Source organism: Rhodnius prolixus, unplaced genomic scaffold (assembly GCF_049639745.1).
Source record: "Rhodnius prolixus isolate KJV_2025 unplaced genomic scaffold, Rpr scaffold_1, whole genome shotgun sequence".
Classification (NCBI taxonomy): Eukaryota; Metazoa; Arthropoda; class Insecta; order Hemiptera; family Reduviidae; genus Rhodnius; species Rhodnius prolixus.
This window is the reverse complement of record NW_027411581.1, coordinates 51886697-51902701: the sequence shown is the minus strand read 5'-3', so window position 1 is coordinate 51902701 and position 16005 is coordinate 51886697. Positions and strand designations below refer to the sequence as shown.

The 16005-nt window shown below is 33.4% G+C and overlaps 1 protein-coding gene across 4 annotated transcripts in view; it reads right to left on the bottom strand.

Moving 5' to 3' along the window:
- The window catches only part of LOC141461832 (tRNA dimethylallyltransferase), a 498974-nt gene that overhangs the window by 395415 nt on the left and 87554 nt on the right, over positions 1 to 16005 (bottom strand). Inside the window, exon 1 of one of the 4 annotated variants that reach the window (XM_074143208.1) lies at positions 4613 to 4784. The exons of 1 other annotated variant lie outside the window; for it this stretch is intronic. In XM_074143208.1, coding sequence (XP_073999309.1) covers positions 4613 to 4756 — 144 coding nt within the window. In that variant the 5' untranslated portion in view covers positions 4757 to 4784. Of the gene's footprint in view, positions 1 to 4612; positions 4785 to 16005 lie in introns of those variants that run through there. 2 more of the 4 variants (XM_074143218.1, XM_074143228.1) reach the window with 2 other exon arrangements.

Sequence of the window (16005 nt, the reverse complement as noted above, 5' to 3'; positions counted from 1 at the left end):
GATTGCTGGTGAAAACACAATCTAAAAGAGGAGAGATTTCTGCTTCTAGACCTAGACCCCCAAGATGTGCTCAAATATGCCACTCGCAGCTGCAGAGTGGAGAATGAAACCACCTCTTTATTTCCCTCGGTGATTTTATTCACTCAAACAAACATAGTTTTCATATCCTGAATTCTTCATCCATTTTTTTAAGATTTATAGTATCACAATACAAGGGTTTTCGAGAAGAAAATTCAAATTCGAAAATCACAAGACTTCCTATTTACGTACAAAAACGAGAACCTCGCGCGGAAACTGTACAGAAGGCTGTTGCTTCCAACAGATTTAATTTGATGATTTAATATATGTTCTTGCGTCTTAAAATAAAATAAAATAAACACTTAGGAATAACTTTTAAAAAATGCCCAAAGGTTAGACCTTAAATCGTGTGTAGTTTTTAATAAAAACATAACACTGAACACCGCTAATCCTACAGCAGTCAAATCATGAAAAGGGCACACAAATCTTGCACAATTCTTCAATTAATCAAAACTATTCAGTCCAAGAAGACTGTTTAAATACCGCACACTCATTATCACGGACATAATTAAAGTTAGTATCCAAAGCCAAATATCCTGTAGGATAGGTGCCAAAAAGATGAATGACATAGATTGGAACTGTGTCGACAACTGATCCATCAGGGACACCTGCCGTCCTCCTTCACTATTTTAGCTGTATACCTGCGCGAACGGGACACAGCGCTTGCCTACTATATACAGGCTTGATCTCAATTCAAAAATTGAAACATTAAGATGTGCAGAAATTATATCAAGTTTAAAAGGAAGTCGTGCAAAATGACTAAAAATATAGCAAATTCTAATTTCCGTTTGAGCGATATATCGTAATCGTTATAAAGTGTGTTTCTGTTCATAAAGAATCAAGGCTTAATTAATTTCTTTCTGTCACTTATGAGTTAACTGGCCAATTAAACCTAGATCTTAGAAAACCAAAAAACAAACAAACCCTTCTCTTAGACTAGGGGTCTTCCACTTGGGTTCCCGCAAGTGATCATTATTTGCTCAGCCAAAACCCACGTAAAATGGATATCATCTATACAAGGAATTTAAATATAAATAAAAATTTTAAGTATAAAATAAAATCTTGAAATTGGGTAAAAGTCACGTGCTTCAAGTACACCAATCTAGACGCATTAATTTTATAATAAAATTTAAAGTTAATTATTCATAAAATGTATTCGAGAAAATAAATAAAATAAAACCTGATTCGCTTTTCATTGTCTTATTAAGATGTTTGTATCAAGATTAAGATAAAGATACCAAGAATATATTTGCGAATTTGATTAGAAAAAAGCTTTGATAAACTACTTTATCGGAAAAGAAAAAAAATTAAACCGATGTAGTAAATTTGGAATGTTAGATATTTGGCAACCCTGTAGAGGGTGTAAGAGAAGGGCTGACCGTTAAGGGTAGCTAGAGGGTAGCAGGTAGTTGGAGACATTCCTTAGTTGAGTTGAGTTGAGTTTGGTCACTCTTTATGGAAGTTATGCTTTATGCTTTATGAATGTTATGTCTTATGAATTATGTGAATAAACTATATTTAGGTTAATTTGTGTTTATTCAAACCCTTATGAGTATTTAGTAAATTATTATTATGGTTTATGTGTTTTAGTTATTGTGTGTTTTCTCCCATCCTTATTTTTATTTTTCATATATTCTACACCGAATTGATTTTGCGAAAATATATAATATAAATAATCTACCTAATCGGTTACACCTGTCATGTTATTTATGAATTAAATGAAATCTTAAGATATTCGTAGAGAGACCACCTGTTTCCCCTTGCAGACTGCAGGTTTTGTTTATTTCAGGCTAAATCGTGATATCTAAGAAAGTTGTGTAGGAGAGGATGATAATCTTGTACTATTATTATAGAGTTTAGAGAGTAAGTACATGACACAATGGATATGTGATGTGTTATGTGGAAGCTGTAAAGATAGAGATTTATTGGACCATGAGCAGATGATGTTTTGTAGTAGATTGGAGTAGATTTAAAGTAAATAAGAAGAATATGTAAATCCACTAGCACTGGGTTAACCAGGAATTTACATTCAAAATTAAGTGACCGTCTAGCCCCTGGGGTGCCTGCAAACAAAACCTAGCTAAATGCGTTTTTCAGCTACACACATATGCACTCACCATTTTCACAAAAAAAAACAAACTTACATTTCTAAACAAGAATAAAATGCATTACATTTTGCGCAGTACTGCATTGCTACGTAGTTGTTTTATTTCATGTCTTGCCAAAGAATTTTGTTTAATTATAGACGATGACGGACAGTTTTCTTTTTATCTCCAAATAAAACTAATTATAATTTCTGTACTTCTATTTGAGAATAATTGAGAAGAAATCAAAGATATTAACCTGAGTAAATTAAAGTAAAATAGTAACAATCATGAGAAAAAAAAGTTCTGGAAACAAATACAAAAAGAGATAGTATAACTGCAACGGAGTTTGATAAGAAAAGTCCTTAGGATATCAGGATACCTTTGGAGAAGTACATCAGCAGGTTCTGGGCACAAACTGGCGCAGACAAAAGTTTTCCTAACCTTGAAGACCTCATTCATAATGGACACTGCCTCAATCAAAAGGTTGTCCTTTGTCCTACACGATTCTATCGTGGAAATTTGCTTTATCCCCTTTTAGAAAATAATCTATAGTCAAGGATTTCATCTTTCAAACATGATGAATCATCAGGTTTCTGTGAGAAAATTTGATTTTAATTCTACAGCTTCTGCCATCCCATCTAGGTCGCTCATCTAATGATTCATTTCTAAAGATGGATGTAACACGGAAACCTGTTAGAATGAAACAAGCACGCTGTGATGAATGAATTATTATTATGCTCCCTACTGAACCAATTGCTTACGGCTTATTAACTAGAGTTAAAATTTTAGTCAAAGAAAATAAGGTTGTAAAAATATGCATTAAAAGAAAGTATTACGATCAAGTAAAATTTAGGATATTACTTAAAATTAAAAAAAAAAATCTAGTGTAAACATCCTTAAGACTTTCTAATAACATAGTTCACGAAAACTTACTTGAAACATACAATTCAAACTAAAAATTAAATTACTTACAAATGTTTACTTTAAAGTTACAGTTATTGGAAAAATTGCTAAAAACTACAAACATCTTATAAAAGTTTTTTATACACAATTGGCAAAGGTTTCTAGACCGACAACCAATAAAACTTACTCCAAAACTTAGGAGTCAAAAAAATTCATCACGAAAAAGATACTAACTGTTTATTGCAATAAAAAGAATATAAATAAATTCTGAGGAAGGGGGAAATGGGACCCCCTTTCAACCGCTTTTTTACTGATTGTAATGGGTAAAAAATTGTGTTAGGAATAAATTATTAAGGCCAAAGTTCTAAACTTATTTCGGGTTAAAATTGATTAAAATGAAAAACCCAAATTTAGTATTTCCTTTAAAAAATTGTGTTTATTATAAAACAAATTAAAGGTTTCCTACACTTTAAATTCGATTTAAATCAAAATTTCTCACTTACATCACGGATACTAAAATTATTTTTTATATTTTATTACAGTGACAAAGCTGTCCCAACTTAACCAACACAATGTAATCAGCTGGCGCTGGTGTTTTGTGAATCAGCTGATCACCTTCAGTAGTTCTGTTCTGGCTTTTGTAAAATTTTCAAGTAAAAGCAATTTGAATGCATTAATTCAACACTATAATTTAACAATGACACCACATATTTTTCTAAATTGATAGTTTTAAAAATTTTCTTTTTAAAAGATCTATGGGTGTAATTTTTGTTTATCTTTTTTGATTAATAATATTTATTATGTAGAAAGTCGTAATTAGTTGTCACTTTTGTATATTACTTTAAAGTAAAGTGATACATCAAAAAGAAAAATATTAATATTGGAGAATTTGAACTTACATAGCTGCACCAAGGCGAATTACAATTAACATTAAATTGAACATTATAAATTATGCTTGGGAAATTCAGTACTTGCGAAGTAAATTTACTGCAGCTCAACTTCACGAAATTGAAGGTATCACAAAATTCGTATCGAAATATAACAGACTTTAGTTTCCCTTTTTAACCAACTTAAAATTTTTCAACAACAAATTATGGTAAATTATTGAAAAATTATTCTAATCACAAGTTTTTGGTACTGATAAGAATAAAAATGTCGAGCAAAATTAACAATTTCAATAAATAGCCTACTTTTTAGTCTTGCAAAACTCCCGAATGTTATGACATTATTTTATTAATCCATACTGAAGGATACAGTTTATAATTTAAACAAAAATAATTTAAACCCATGGATGTTTTGAGTTTATGTACTGCAGAAGGTTATTAGAGAAGGTTATTGTAGTGAACATTATTAGTCTTTTTAAAAGAATTTAGGGCATACAATTGAATTCGACCTATGGTTATCCCTTTATTAATGTTATATTATTATGAAAATCAACCTTAAACTGCATTCGCAACTAGTTAAGAAGAATATTCACAGAAATCAATTTCTGAAACATGTGCTCGTCAATTCAGAGTGTGTTTAAAGATTAATAATTTATTTACCTGCATTGAATCCGCAGAAATAATTTCTCCATTGAATTTTTTTGCTAATTGTATCGCTAATTTAGATTTTCCAGTACCTGTAGCACCAAGAATCACTAAAATAGGAACACGAGACCACATTTCACTACACTCACGTACGGCCATATTGAAACAGACTGATCCACTATAGCGCATGCGTGCCAACTTGACTATCCACATGGTTTTAATAATACTTATTTAATTTAAATTGAATATTTTTATTATTAAAACAAATAATGGGAAATCTAAAAAGAACATTATTATTTAATTTATTATTACAGAGACTATTCTACAATAAATTTGTACATTTTTGCCATAATAAATTGATTAATTATCGGTCCAGTTGTACTCCCTCCAATCTCATTTAAAGGTATAGTAGTTACTAATTTTTGTTTATTCGTGTGGAATTCAGAGTACACTTATTTATAATTTTATTTAATTTAATACAATTTTTTTTTTAATTTGTTGAATAAATTTGGGGAACAATTTTGATTTGATTCTCTTTTTTTCAATGGATTTTTTTTTTATGGCAGTCTAATCAGTTAAATTTATTTACAAAAATTTAATGAAAAACTGTAATTGATAGAATAATGTTTTATTAAACATATGTACGCTTGTGATTAATGAATTTCTGGAAAAATTGCAAAATAAACAGAAACAAAAAAGAGTAACTTTCTCCCCAAATAAGTCTTGTTCTTTGTTTGCGACCAGTTTTGCATATGTACATACTTAAGTAAATGGAATAAATAAATATAGACGTATTAACTGAACTTTTTTGGTTAATACTAGCTTTAACAATTAAATGGGAAACATTCAAGTATTGGAGAAATTCTAAACAGATTGGCACCGAAACATGTTTACATTTATTATAATAAAAATTATAATTTTTTTTAGCTAATCACGCAGAAAACAGATGGAATGCCGATAATGTACATTTTGTAATTAATTGATTACATGTATTTATTTTTTAAATAATTGATTTCTGTGCAAGAGAATTTTTGATTGTTGAAACGTTGTTGATTGTTCTCACGTGGAACCCACATACTCGACTGAAACGACAAGACGTGAACAGACGCTACAAGCTACGTAGTAGACTACTTGACCGCAGATCCAAACTCGACGTGAATCACAAACTGACTATTTACAAGACCCTGTTAAGACCCATATGGACATACGGAGCAGAAGTGTGGGGCTCAACCAAACGCCTACAGACATTACAATCTAAAATCCTAAGGAAAATCCTGAATGCTCCATATTACATTTCTAACCTTACCATACACACTGACCTACACATCCCTTTTGTCACTGAACTAATAAAGTCTCGCTACCGCAACTTTCACAGCCTCCTAGCTCTCCATCCTAATCCTCTTGTCCAACAACTCTCCTCTCCTCACCTTCCAGACAATCCTCCTCGTCGCTTGAAGCGAAAATGGCCTAGAGATCTGTTGTGATTAAATCATTGTGAAAGAGTTTCATCAGTGGGTGATTGCTCTAACCATGTCATTACAAGAGAACTGAACCGATAAGATCAAATTTAAAAAAAAAAAGATTGTTGCAACAATCAACAATTATTATTGTATAATACTCTAAACACGGTAATAGCAGCGTACATAGTTCCTTGGATATTTTCTCGAATAAAAATTAATCACGTGCTTTGATATGAGTAGGTTTTCATGGCCAAGAATGGAAAAACCCCCATAACCTATAGAGAGGCTTATAGTGCCTTCCTCTTTGGATATAGTAGACGAAACCTCCCCTACTAAAAAGGTTTAGGACTTTCCCTACTAGTTATTTTTACGCTACTAAGTTCCCAAGTTTTTATAGCGCAACCATTCGATTGCAACACAATCAAACAACAAGTGAGAGGCCATTTCCTTCTCTTCCTGACACAGTCTACCACAACAGTTCAGTGCTAATAAGCCCCACATTGTACAAATGAATATGCCCTATGTATACTGTGTAAATGTACTGGGGGTGTTATAGTGTATGTTGCTCATGTACATGTTGTTAGGCTGGGATACTCGCAGGAACGCCAAGTACCCTGAAGAATTGGCTAATCCACTTTCCCCTTCGGGAATTACGAGGTTTTTGAATGAACAAACAAATATTTCTCTGCCTGTCATTTACGAGTGCTATTTAGAGTCTATTTTTTTTTTACCAAAGCGGATGTGCCGGAGGTAAGCCCATTGGAAATAATGTAACCAAATAATTTGATTATTACTTATGGTAAAAGTCTACGCTGTTAAACTGTAAAAATCAAACATTTCATGTTTACAATATATCAAGAAAATTATATTGAAGGTTATGTTTTTAAATGAACTCTCCTAATTAGGAAAAAAAGAAAAATCTGTACAAGGATTTTGTAAGATTTTGAATACATAAATTAACATGAGTATGTTACCACGTAAATGGATGTTGACGTAAACTATTAGTGGTTAGCGTTGAAGTTACTAACAACAAGCTAAGCTATATTTTACCTGTTAAAGTTACAATTTAAGTGCTTACGTGTATGCTTATACGTATGTGTTTTGAAGAGTATAAAATCAGAACTGTTATTTACTATACTTGTGACCAAAATCTGGGATGCAGACTCATAAGACTTACAACAGCTTACTAGCATAATTTTTTTTTTTTAATACTTAGATTTAGTTACTTTCAATTCTGTATTGTTCACTACTATAAACTGACACTGTTTTGTCAGAATAACTTTTCCTTCAAAACAAGAATCATAACGGCACGGAGTTTGGATACTAAGTATTTTACCGCAAATATTCATTCTAAGCTCTCCTGAGTACGAATTTACCAGTTTTCTTACAAATTTGTCTGAGTGTGTCTTAGCATAACATAAAAACGGGTATAACACTGGAAATTCAAATATGAGATTTGGTAGGCAGTGCTAGCGGCATTAAAAATGTTAAGGCCAAAATCGATTAATTAGAAGTTGTGCTAAACAGATTTTTTAGCTTGTCCGATTTCCTGTAAAACGATTGCGACTTTCCCCTCCTCTTTTTACTTCGTTTTTATATTACACGACATACAATTAAACCAATAACTTTCATTTATATCATTATGCCTGTAAATTCGTTTGAGGGCTTTCGAACAAAAAACTATAGTTTGCAATTAGTAAAGTAAGTAGTAGTAATCGCCAATTTTTTTCAGACGGAGCTTAACGTCCAACTACCAATTAGGTTATAGTTTGCAATTAATAAAATTTGTTTGGCGTGAAAATGAAGTACCTAGCTAATGCAAACAACATACAAATCAGTTTTACTTGCTTTAAGTAGGAAATAACGGGATGGGACCCATGCCACAAGGCACCGCAGCCACAAGAGGCTTATAGTGAGTTCCTCTTTGGATCTAATAGACGAAACCTCCCCCTACTAAAGAGGTCGAGGACTTTCCCTGCTAGTTCTTTTTGCGCTACTATCTCCTTTGGTCTCAAAGATCCAAAGATTGTTTCATAGCGCAACCAGTCGATTGCAACGCAATCGAACAACAAGTGAGAGGCCGTTTCCTCATCTTCCTGACACAATTTGCCCAACAAATTGCGAGCTAATAAGCCCCCACCTTGTACAGATACTTCCTGAACCTACCGTACTCCGTGAATAGGTCTGTAGTTCTTAGTGTAACTCTCTTGCGAATGAGAAAGAAGACAAATTTGTGGGCTATCCGAACTATCGTAATTCAAGCAATCTACCATAATAAGCAAATCAGAACTTACTTCCTTATCAGATAACATAATTCGGATATTCAGGTTATAAAGTGTGTGTCTGAAGCTATCGATGGGTACTAATTGCAGAAATCAACTGCCACTCTGATAGCTAAAATTACAACCAAAGATTTACTGGAATTTTTCTTCATATATGTATAAGATTCATTTTGTTTTTGATTCAACATTTTCTTTTCTTAATATTTTGTTTTATTTGTTATGAATTTTATTTTTCGTTTTATAGTTTCTTTAAAAAGCAAGCACTTTGCTTTTATTATATTACTATTGTTTATTACTGTTCTTTTTTTCATTTAATGTTTCCATTTCAATACAATGTCTGTCTCTACTGTTTCAATAGATATTATCCATTGTTGTAAAAAGTACTCGTATCCAAACATGTGCAACACCTGACAACATCACCTCAGACATCCATAAATAATTATTAAAGATTAAACATGTGTTTTTTGATAAGAGAAAAAACCAAAACAACGTAGAATAATTAGAAAACAACTTTCTTTATCAACTGTTTACCTGTCTGGTGCACTTGCAATTAGTCAATGCAAAGTGACATTGTATTATGCGCATTTTTTCCCGGTCTTGTTATGTAATGCCAACGAGTGATAGACATTAATCTTGTTTATTTAACTAGCAAAGACGAATCAACTGAAACAATGCCGATTTCTTGTTTTTCTCTTTTAAAGTAAAGGAAGTTTAGTAAAATTTAATGTGGTATACTGATTTTTTGAAGGAAATTTATGAGAGCCTATGGTCTAAGAGCGGATGTGAAACAAAGTTTTGGGGAATCAGCATCAACAAAGAGTCTAACTTTCGTCTTACTGCTTATTAATTTTTTTTTTTTTGCGTTTATTTATGCTACAATCAGCGCGTTAGCGCTATAAGTAACAGTGATAACCGAGTAACAAATGATAAGTCGAGTGTTGAAGTTACCCAGTGGTAACACTCCCAAATATTAGATGGTTAGTCACTCTCTTCACTGGAGAGGAGATCACGAGGCCACTATCTTTTAAGGCGTCTTGTCGGGTTGTCAGAAAGAGTTATAGAAGAAAGATTTTGAGCTAGAGGATTTATATGAGATTATTTATATGAGGTTGAGCCATAAAGTTAAGAATATACCAGACTACCCTGCGTCCAAGCGTTACCTACGGTAACCAAAGCGGGCGAACAAAGGTTGTGCAGGTGGGAAAGAAAAGTGTTAAGAAGGATTTCCGGACCTGTAAGGACGCAGGATGGCTATAGAATCAGGACGAATTGAGAAGTCGTTGAACTGTTCGGTGAGCCTGATATAGTAGCCACTATAAAGTCTGGTAGACTACGATGGCTGGGACATTTGCACCGAATGGAGGAGACGAGAGGTCCCAGGAAAGCTTTATATGGACACCCTGGTGGAAAAAGGCCGAGGGGTAGGCCTCGGACTAGGATGGTTGACCGACGTGCAGGAAGATTTGGAAGCCCTTGGTCATCAGAGATGGAGGACGTCGGCAAGAAATAGAGAGAGGTGGAGAGCTGTAGTGGCTGAGGCTCGGGTCCTTCATGGACCGTTATAGCCCTTGAGTGAGTGAGTCACTCTCTTCACTGGAGAGGAGATCACGAGGCCACTGTCTTTTAAGGCGTCTAGTCGGGTTGTCAGTAAGAGTTCTAGAAGAAAGATTTTGAGCTAGAGGATTCATATGAGATTGCAGGTTGAAATGGAGTTTTCTATATCTTGTTTTAGCAACTTGTGTGACAAAAGGAATGTTAAGATCAGTGTGTATAGTCAGGTTGGAGACATAAAATGGAGCGTGTACAATAGTTCGAAGTATTTTAGATTGGAGAGATTGAATCCTTTGGAGATTGGAGCGTTTGGTTGAACCCCACAGCTCTATTCCATACGCCCTGATGGGATTCAAAATAGAAGTATAAAAGTCTTTTGTTGTCCAGAGAGAGTTTTGATCTATCGTCTAAGAGTCTTTTAAGTAGTCGATAGCGTCTGTTCAGTTCTGTTCTTTTAAGTCTAGACACCAGTGGGGGGGGGGGGTATTAAAAAAAATAAATAAAAACAATAAAGTCAAATTTTAAATGAGACGGACCAGATTAAAACTAAATTAGTTTTGGAAATATGAACGTTTGTTCACAGAATGAAGGCATCCATAAAATGCATTTTTCGTAAGTTTGAGTATGTTGGTATGAGGGAATTAATGTGGCGATTCTTTTTTTACAAACAGTTGAACTCATTAGCTATATCTACAGGATCCTATGAAGGGTGTAAGTATTGTTTTTATTGTTAGAATGGGATAGCCAGAGAGACACCAAGATTTCTGAAGAAGTAAGCTAGTTTAAGCTATGCCAACAATGTAGACCTACAACATTGGATGGTCACTTACTGCTAAATCCGGACAACGATCACGCTTGCAAAGAATATCCTTTAGGTTCATCACTCAGACAAGTTAACTCTGACTAGACTGCAGCCGAGAAGAGAGGAAAATCTCAGCCAGTTTGGGTGCCCTTATGAGCTTCTAACAGATAATCTCTTACAGTGATTAGTTCAGTGTGGTTTGCAATGAAAGAACACTGTCCAGAGACTAATCAATCAATACAGTTTATATCCGAGAAATCAAGTATGACTCGACGTATGACGATTGTGAGGAGGTTTTAACAAGCTCACTTTGTCCAGGACTGCTTACTTAAATTTATTTAATGATTGCATGCGTAATTCACTTGCATTCACAATAAAATAATTGCAACACAAATTTTAGTAATAGTAATTACAGCACTCGATGCAAAAAAAGAAAAAAAAAGAAATTTGCTAAGCGGCTAATGTACTGGAACGTTACTCGAGGATCCCAGATTCGAATCCAGCTCTCTCCCTTTACTTCAATCGTCATTTCTCACTTTAAAGGTTTCTTATTATAATTTCAGGAAAAATTAGAAATTTTGGGAGCTGATGTGCCAAATAATTTGCAATTTCAGGATTATACCTAAATTCCCACGAGATGAAATTATTCGATTGCACTATACATTGCATTAGCTAAGTATCTTCAGCACACTGAAGGGGCACAAGAAAGTTTTTTATCTGGTGCATAACATAAAAAAAATTGCGTAACTGAAATTTACATTTAACCATCTAAAGTGTAGAGTAGATCAATAGAAACTTACGCATATTGAAAAGCAGTCGATCTAAAGTATCTACCAGCAAGCACCTACCTGGAACAAAGAAACCAAAAAAATTAATAAGCTTCAAGTGCTTTAAGTTTGTGGCATCCTTTTTGGAGATCAAAATCTATTATTACATTAATTGTATTCATTTTAAAAACTATGGTTTATAAGAATGAGTAAACTGTAAGCAATATTTGAAATAATAAAATATTAAATCTTAACTAACGCTGCAAAAAGATGGGACATTACACACAACAAAAATGGCCCTTTTGAGCGAATCCACTCATCTATCTTCCCAGAAGTATTCTCACCCTTAAATGAATTTATCAGGAAATAAAATCTTTGGAGCCGTTTTAAAGCAAATCTCAAAAAAAAAAAAAAAAACTGAAAACTCAAATCGGGATACGTTTTGACCAAAAGTATCAATGTATTGTAAGATCTACTACAGGAGACCTCTAAAAAGATATTTCCAATGAAATTATAAAATATCGTTACCTTCCCTTCCGACATTAAAGGTTAATAATTTATTACCCCGAAATCAATGTTCTTTAAAAAAAAAATCTAAATTTTAATACAAGAAATAAAACAATAATGTCTTAATTTACTTTGCTAGATTTAATACACATAAAACAGTTTCTTACAATGGAGAAATAAATCAAACTAAAACTAAAATAAATAATAAACACAAAATACTGCACAACAATATTTATCTGATTACGCTGACAAGCCCTGTCCTTATACTTTTTTTATTCACACATTTCCAACGTGTCTGTCTATTTTACAATTGTAACAAAGTTATAATTTGAAGTTTAGATACCAAGTTATAACTATAAAGGATTTTTTTTTTTTGAATCATAAATAATAATATAATATAAGATAAAAGATTTAATAAATGTGAAAAGACCGTTCACATGAACAACAGATTGAATTGTCAGTTACACCCCGCAAATTATTCTCCTCTGGGAACTGTTAATACGGCGCCTCTGGGTCAAATTTGAGGGCACTCCTAATTATAGTAAGTAATAAGCAACTTACTAAGAAAAGCTATTAACTGGCTGATCGGTTTTTACTTTTCGAATGAAGTATATATCTGGGACCAACTTAAATACTTTTATTCATATAATTATAACTGACCGAAGGCCGTCAGTGCACTGGGAGGAAATGATCTCAGTATTTGCCACATCTTAAATAATTAAAAACATAAACAAAAAATTATATCTGGAATTAAAATCCAGTAAAGATGGCTAACAGTGCTTGCCTGAACTGTCTTGACTTCACTTTACTTTCATGGATCCTGTGATGGCGATATCAAATTTGAGCCATTTGCAATTTCTTACCTAACACGTACCTAGTAAGTAACTTGGAGAAATTATGGGGCTTAAGAATTCGCTTAAACTCACTGAGTGTAACCATATTTTTTTTTTTAAAAAAAATCAGTATGTAACAATTTTGTCAAAACTGTTAAATAAATTCTAATTTCGTAGCAGTTAATTTTTTTTTTCAGGCCAAAAAATATTGTATTGGGGAATCTCCCCTCAGTAGTGGTAACACTGGTTTTGGATGGTGTTATTGTTGAAAGTCCGGTTGGAAGACTAGTTTTTTGGACGCGCCTAGAATTAAATTAAAAAAAAAAAAAAAAAGTTAGTACCTTCTCTGGTGCAACCCATTCAGTCTAATTCCCCTGCCCTGGTGTAAAGGACAATAGCCAAATTCAAGGGGCGTCTAGTAAGGGTTTGAGGGTTACGGTTATAATAAAGCCACTGTACTCAGTCCCCTTCAAAAAGTTTTATTTACAAAAAAAAAAAATAACCCAACCTGCGTTAATAACAACTGCAGACCTCTAGTGCTACGTAAGCAATAGAAGCTCTTCTGCAGAAATGATAATACAAATACCGGAAGTGTTATTTAGATAATAATAACCTGTACAATAAATAATAGATGTTTGATAAGCAAATAAAAATGGATATAGGAGCCTCAAATGATAAGTTGATACAGGTGCTTTTTTTTACTAATATGGTTCGTGTAACCTAAATTTTATATTTTACAATTTCATTATTAACTAAGCTGCTTAACAACGGCAGAATTTTATTAGAATGATAGTAAGCAGGTAATTTTTAAATAGTTCATTATATATCTCAGTACTTTTATAACAATTAAAATGATTGTTATTAATATACAAGTGATTACTTACGGACCAGTTAACAGTAACTACTTACTGGGCGTAAGTCACAATTACGGCTATACGAGGTGTGGCTATTAAATAACGAGACTGATGCTGCTCCAGAAGAACTATGCATGCGCCAAATCCTAACGACCGACAGTTGTGCAGCGTAAAGCTTTCTCTTTCGATTGCAGCGTCTCGCGTGTTTGTAGAGAAATCTGTCTGACTGGAACCATCGTTTGTGTAAGAGCTGTTAGTTTCATTTTGCCGAAAACTTGATATTATACATGTAGTAGAGCAACGAATTGTCGTGAAATTTCACAGGAAACTGGATAAAACCGCTACTGAAACTTATCTTTTATTAAAAGAAGTTTATGGCGATGAATGTTAATCACGTACACGAGTTTTTGAGTGGTTCAAGCGTTTCCAAGATGGCCGAGAAGACGTCGGAGATGATGACCGCCCTGGTCACCCTTCCACGTCCAAAACGAATGAAAATATTGATTATAATTAATCAACATTACTACTGTGAGGTACTTGCTCAACTCCGTAAAAAAGTAAGGAAAAACAACCCGATTTGTAGAAGAACAAGTCACGGGTTCTCCATCAAGACAACCCGCCAGCTCACACTGCATTGTCTTGTCAAGACGTTTCTAGCCAAGTACAACATCCCAGTTTAAGGCCATCCGCCTTATTCGCCTGACCTGGCCCACATGTGACTTTTATCTGTTCCCCAAAGTCAAATCTGCATTAAAAGGCACACGATTTCAGTCCGTTGAAGCTGTGAAAGAAAAAGCGGCACGCGTCATGCAGGAGCTGACAGAAAAAGACTTCCAGCACTGTTTCGAACAATGGTAAATTCGCATGGAGCGTTGTAGGGTTAGGGGGGGGGTGTATTTTGAAGGTGATAATAACTAAATTTTAATTTAAATATTTAATCCTAATTCTTGTTTGATAGAAAATTATTATAGATACTTTCTCTATGTATACTTATTTTAGATATTTATGTGTAAGAATTAGTAATTTGAATTTATTATTTAATTTGTTTTCTTATCCTAAGAGAATGGGAGTATTGCAATCGTGCAGATTGTCTATTTTGTTTTTTTATTCAGCAACTCACGTATTGCTAAGTAATTGAGCAAGAAAAAGTGGTCTTTACACATTGTACTAATTTGCTTTATATGTCTGTCAGTCTTTGGCCAGCGCAACACAAAAAATGAGATTTGTAGAGCTTTAAATTTATATTAAATTTTATATAATCTAATTTAAATTTGATATTTTGTCTAGTTTCACTACTAATAATACTCTAAAAATTACTAATTTTTGGAAACTTCTTCGTTAAAAGTGTTACAAATAAATGTTCACCTACTGTTAAAAAACCAAGGAAAGGTATTTCTTGGCTACTTTGTAAATCGAGGGTAAAAAGAGCAATACTAAATACCTCTTTGTCACTTTGGTTTAAAAAGAAAAAAATCGATTTGGACTTAAATCTGCTACAAGTTAAATACTTTGTCGAACATCGTTTTAGCGTCTGGTTTAGAGCAGAAAGTTGTTACCATTTCCATCAGCCCCTGGCATAAGGGAAAGTCTGGCATGATTCCAGGGAATTTTTTTTTCACAGTAACGTTGCCATGAAAACAATCCTACCAACTTTATCCTTCCTCTTGGCTAAGCTATTGAAATGTTCGGTGTATAGCTCGTGGGGCAGCGTTGATCCAAGAATTGAATTAAATGTTCTTTTATTTTTCCTCTTAGTCAAATTCAAAATTAATAATTCGATTGCGCGGATTGTGTTTTGTATAAAGTCATGAATCAACTGGATGCAATTGCGCATATAGTATCACTAAGAGCGAATCTCATTACAGCATTAATGAATACAAACATTACTTTGTGTCATACCAAATTTGTTTACAAAGAAACGCAATTGGCGAGATTGATCATTTTGTCAATTTTACCCTTCTGTGATACAACAAGATACTTAGCTGTAATGGTGGCGGATTGCGTAGTTCTCGCATAGATTTGCGCCGATGATTTGTCTTGTTAAATTAAACTTTTCGAATACGGAATTAAGAAGTCATTAAGTTGCAGTATATCCCATCAAAAATGATAAGACATCGGTAGGGGGAGACAAATATGAAAAAGTTAATTAAAGTTGCAATTCTGATTTGGATCCCTTTAACATCTAAACACCAATGTGTTAGTAAAATCTACGCTGTATCAAATTAGAACAAATCTATGCATCTATAATGAGGGTTGATAGAAAAGAAGGGTAGAACAGCAGAAGACAGTCCTCAGTCTACAAGATTAGAGCTAACAGCCAACTTAATACCAGATTTTTATGCATTAATTTCC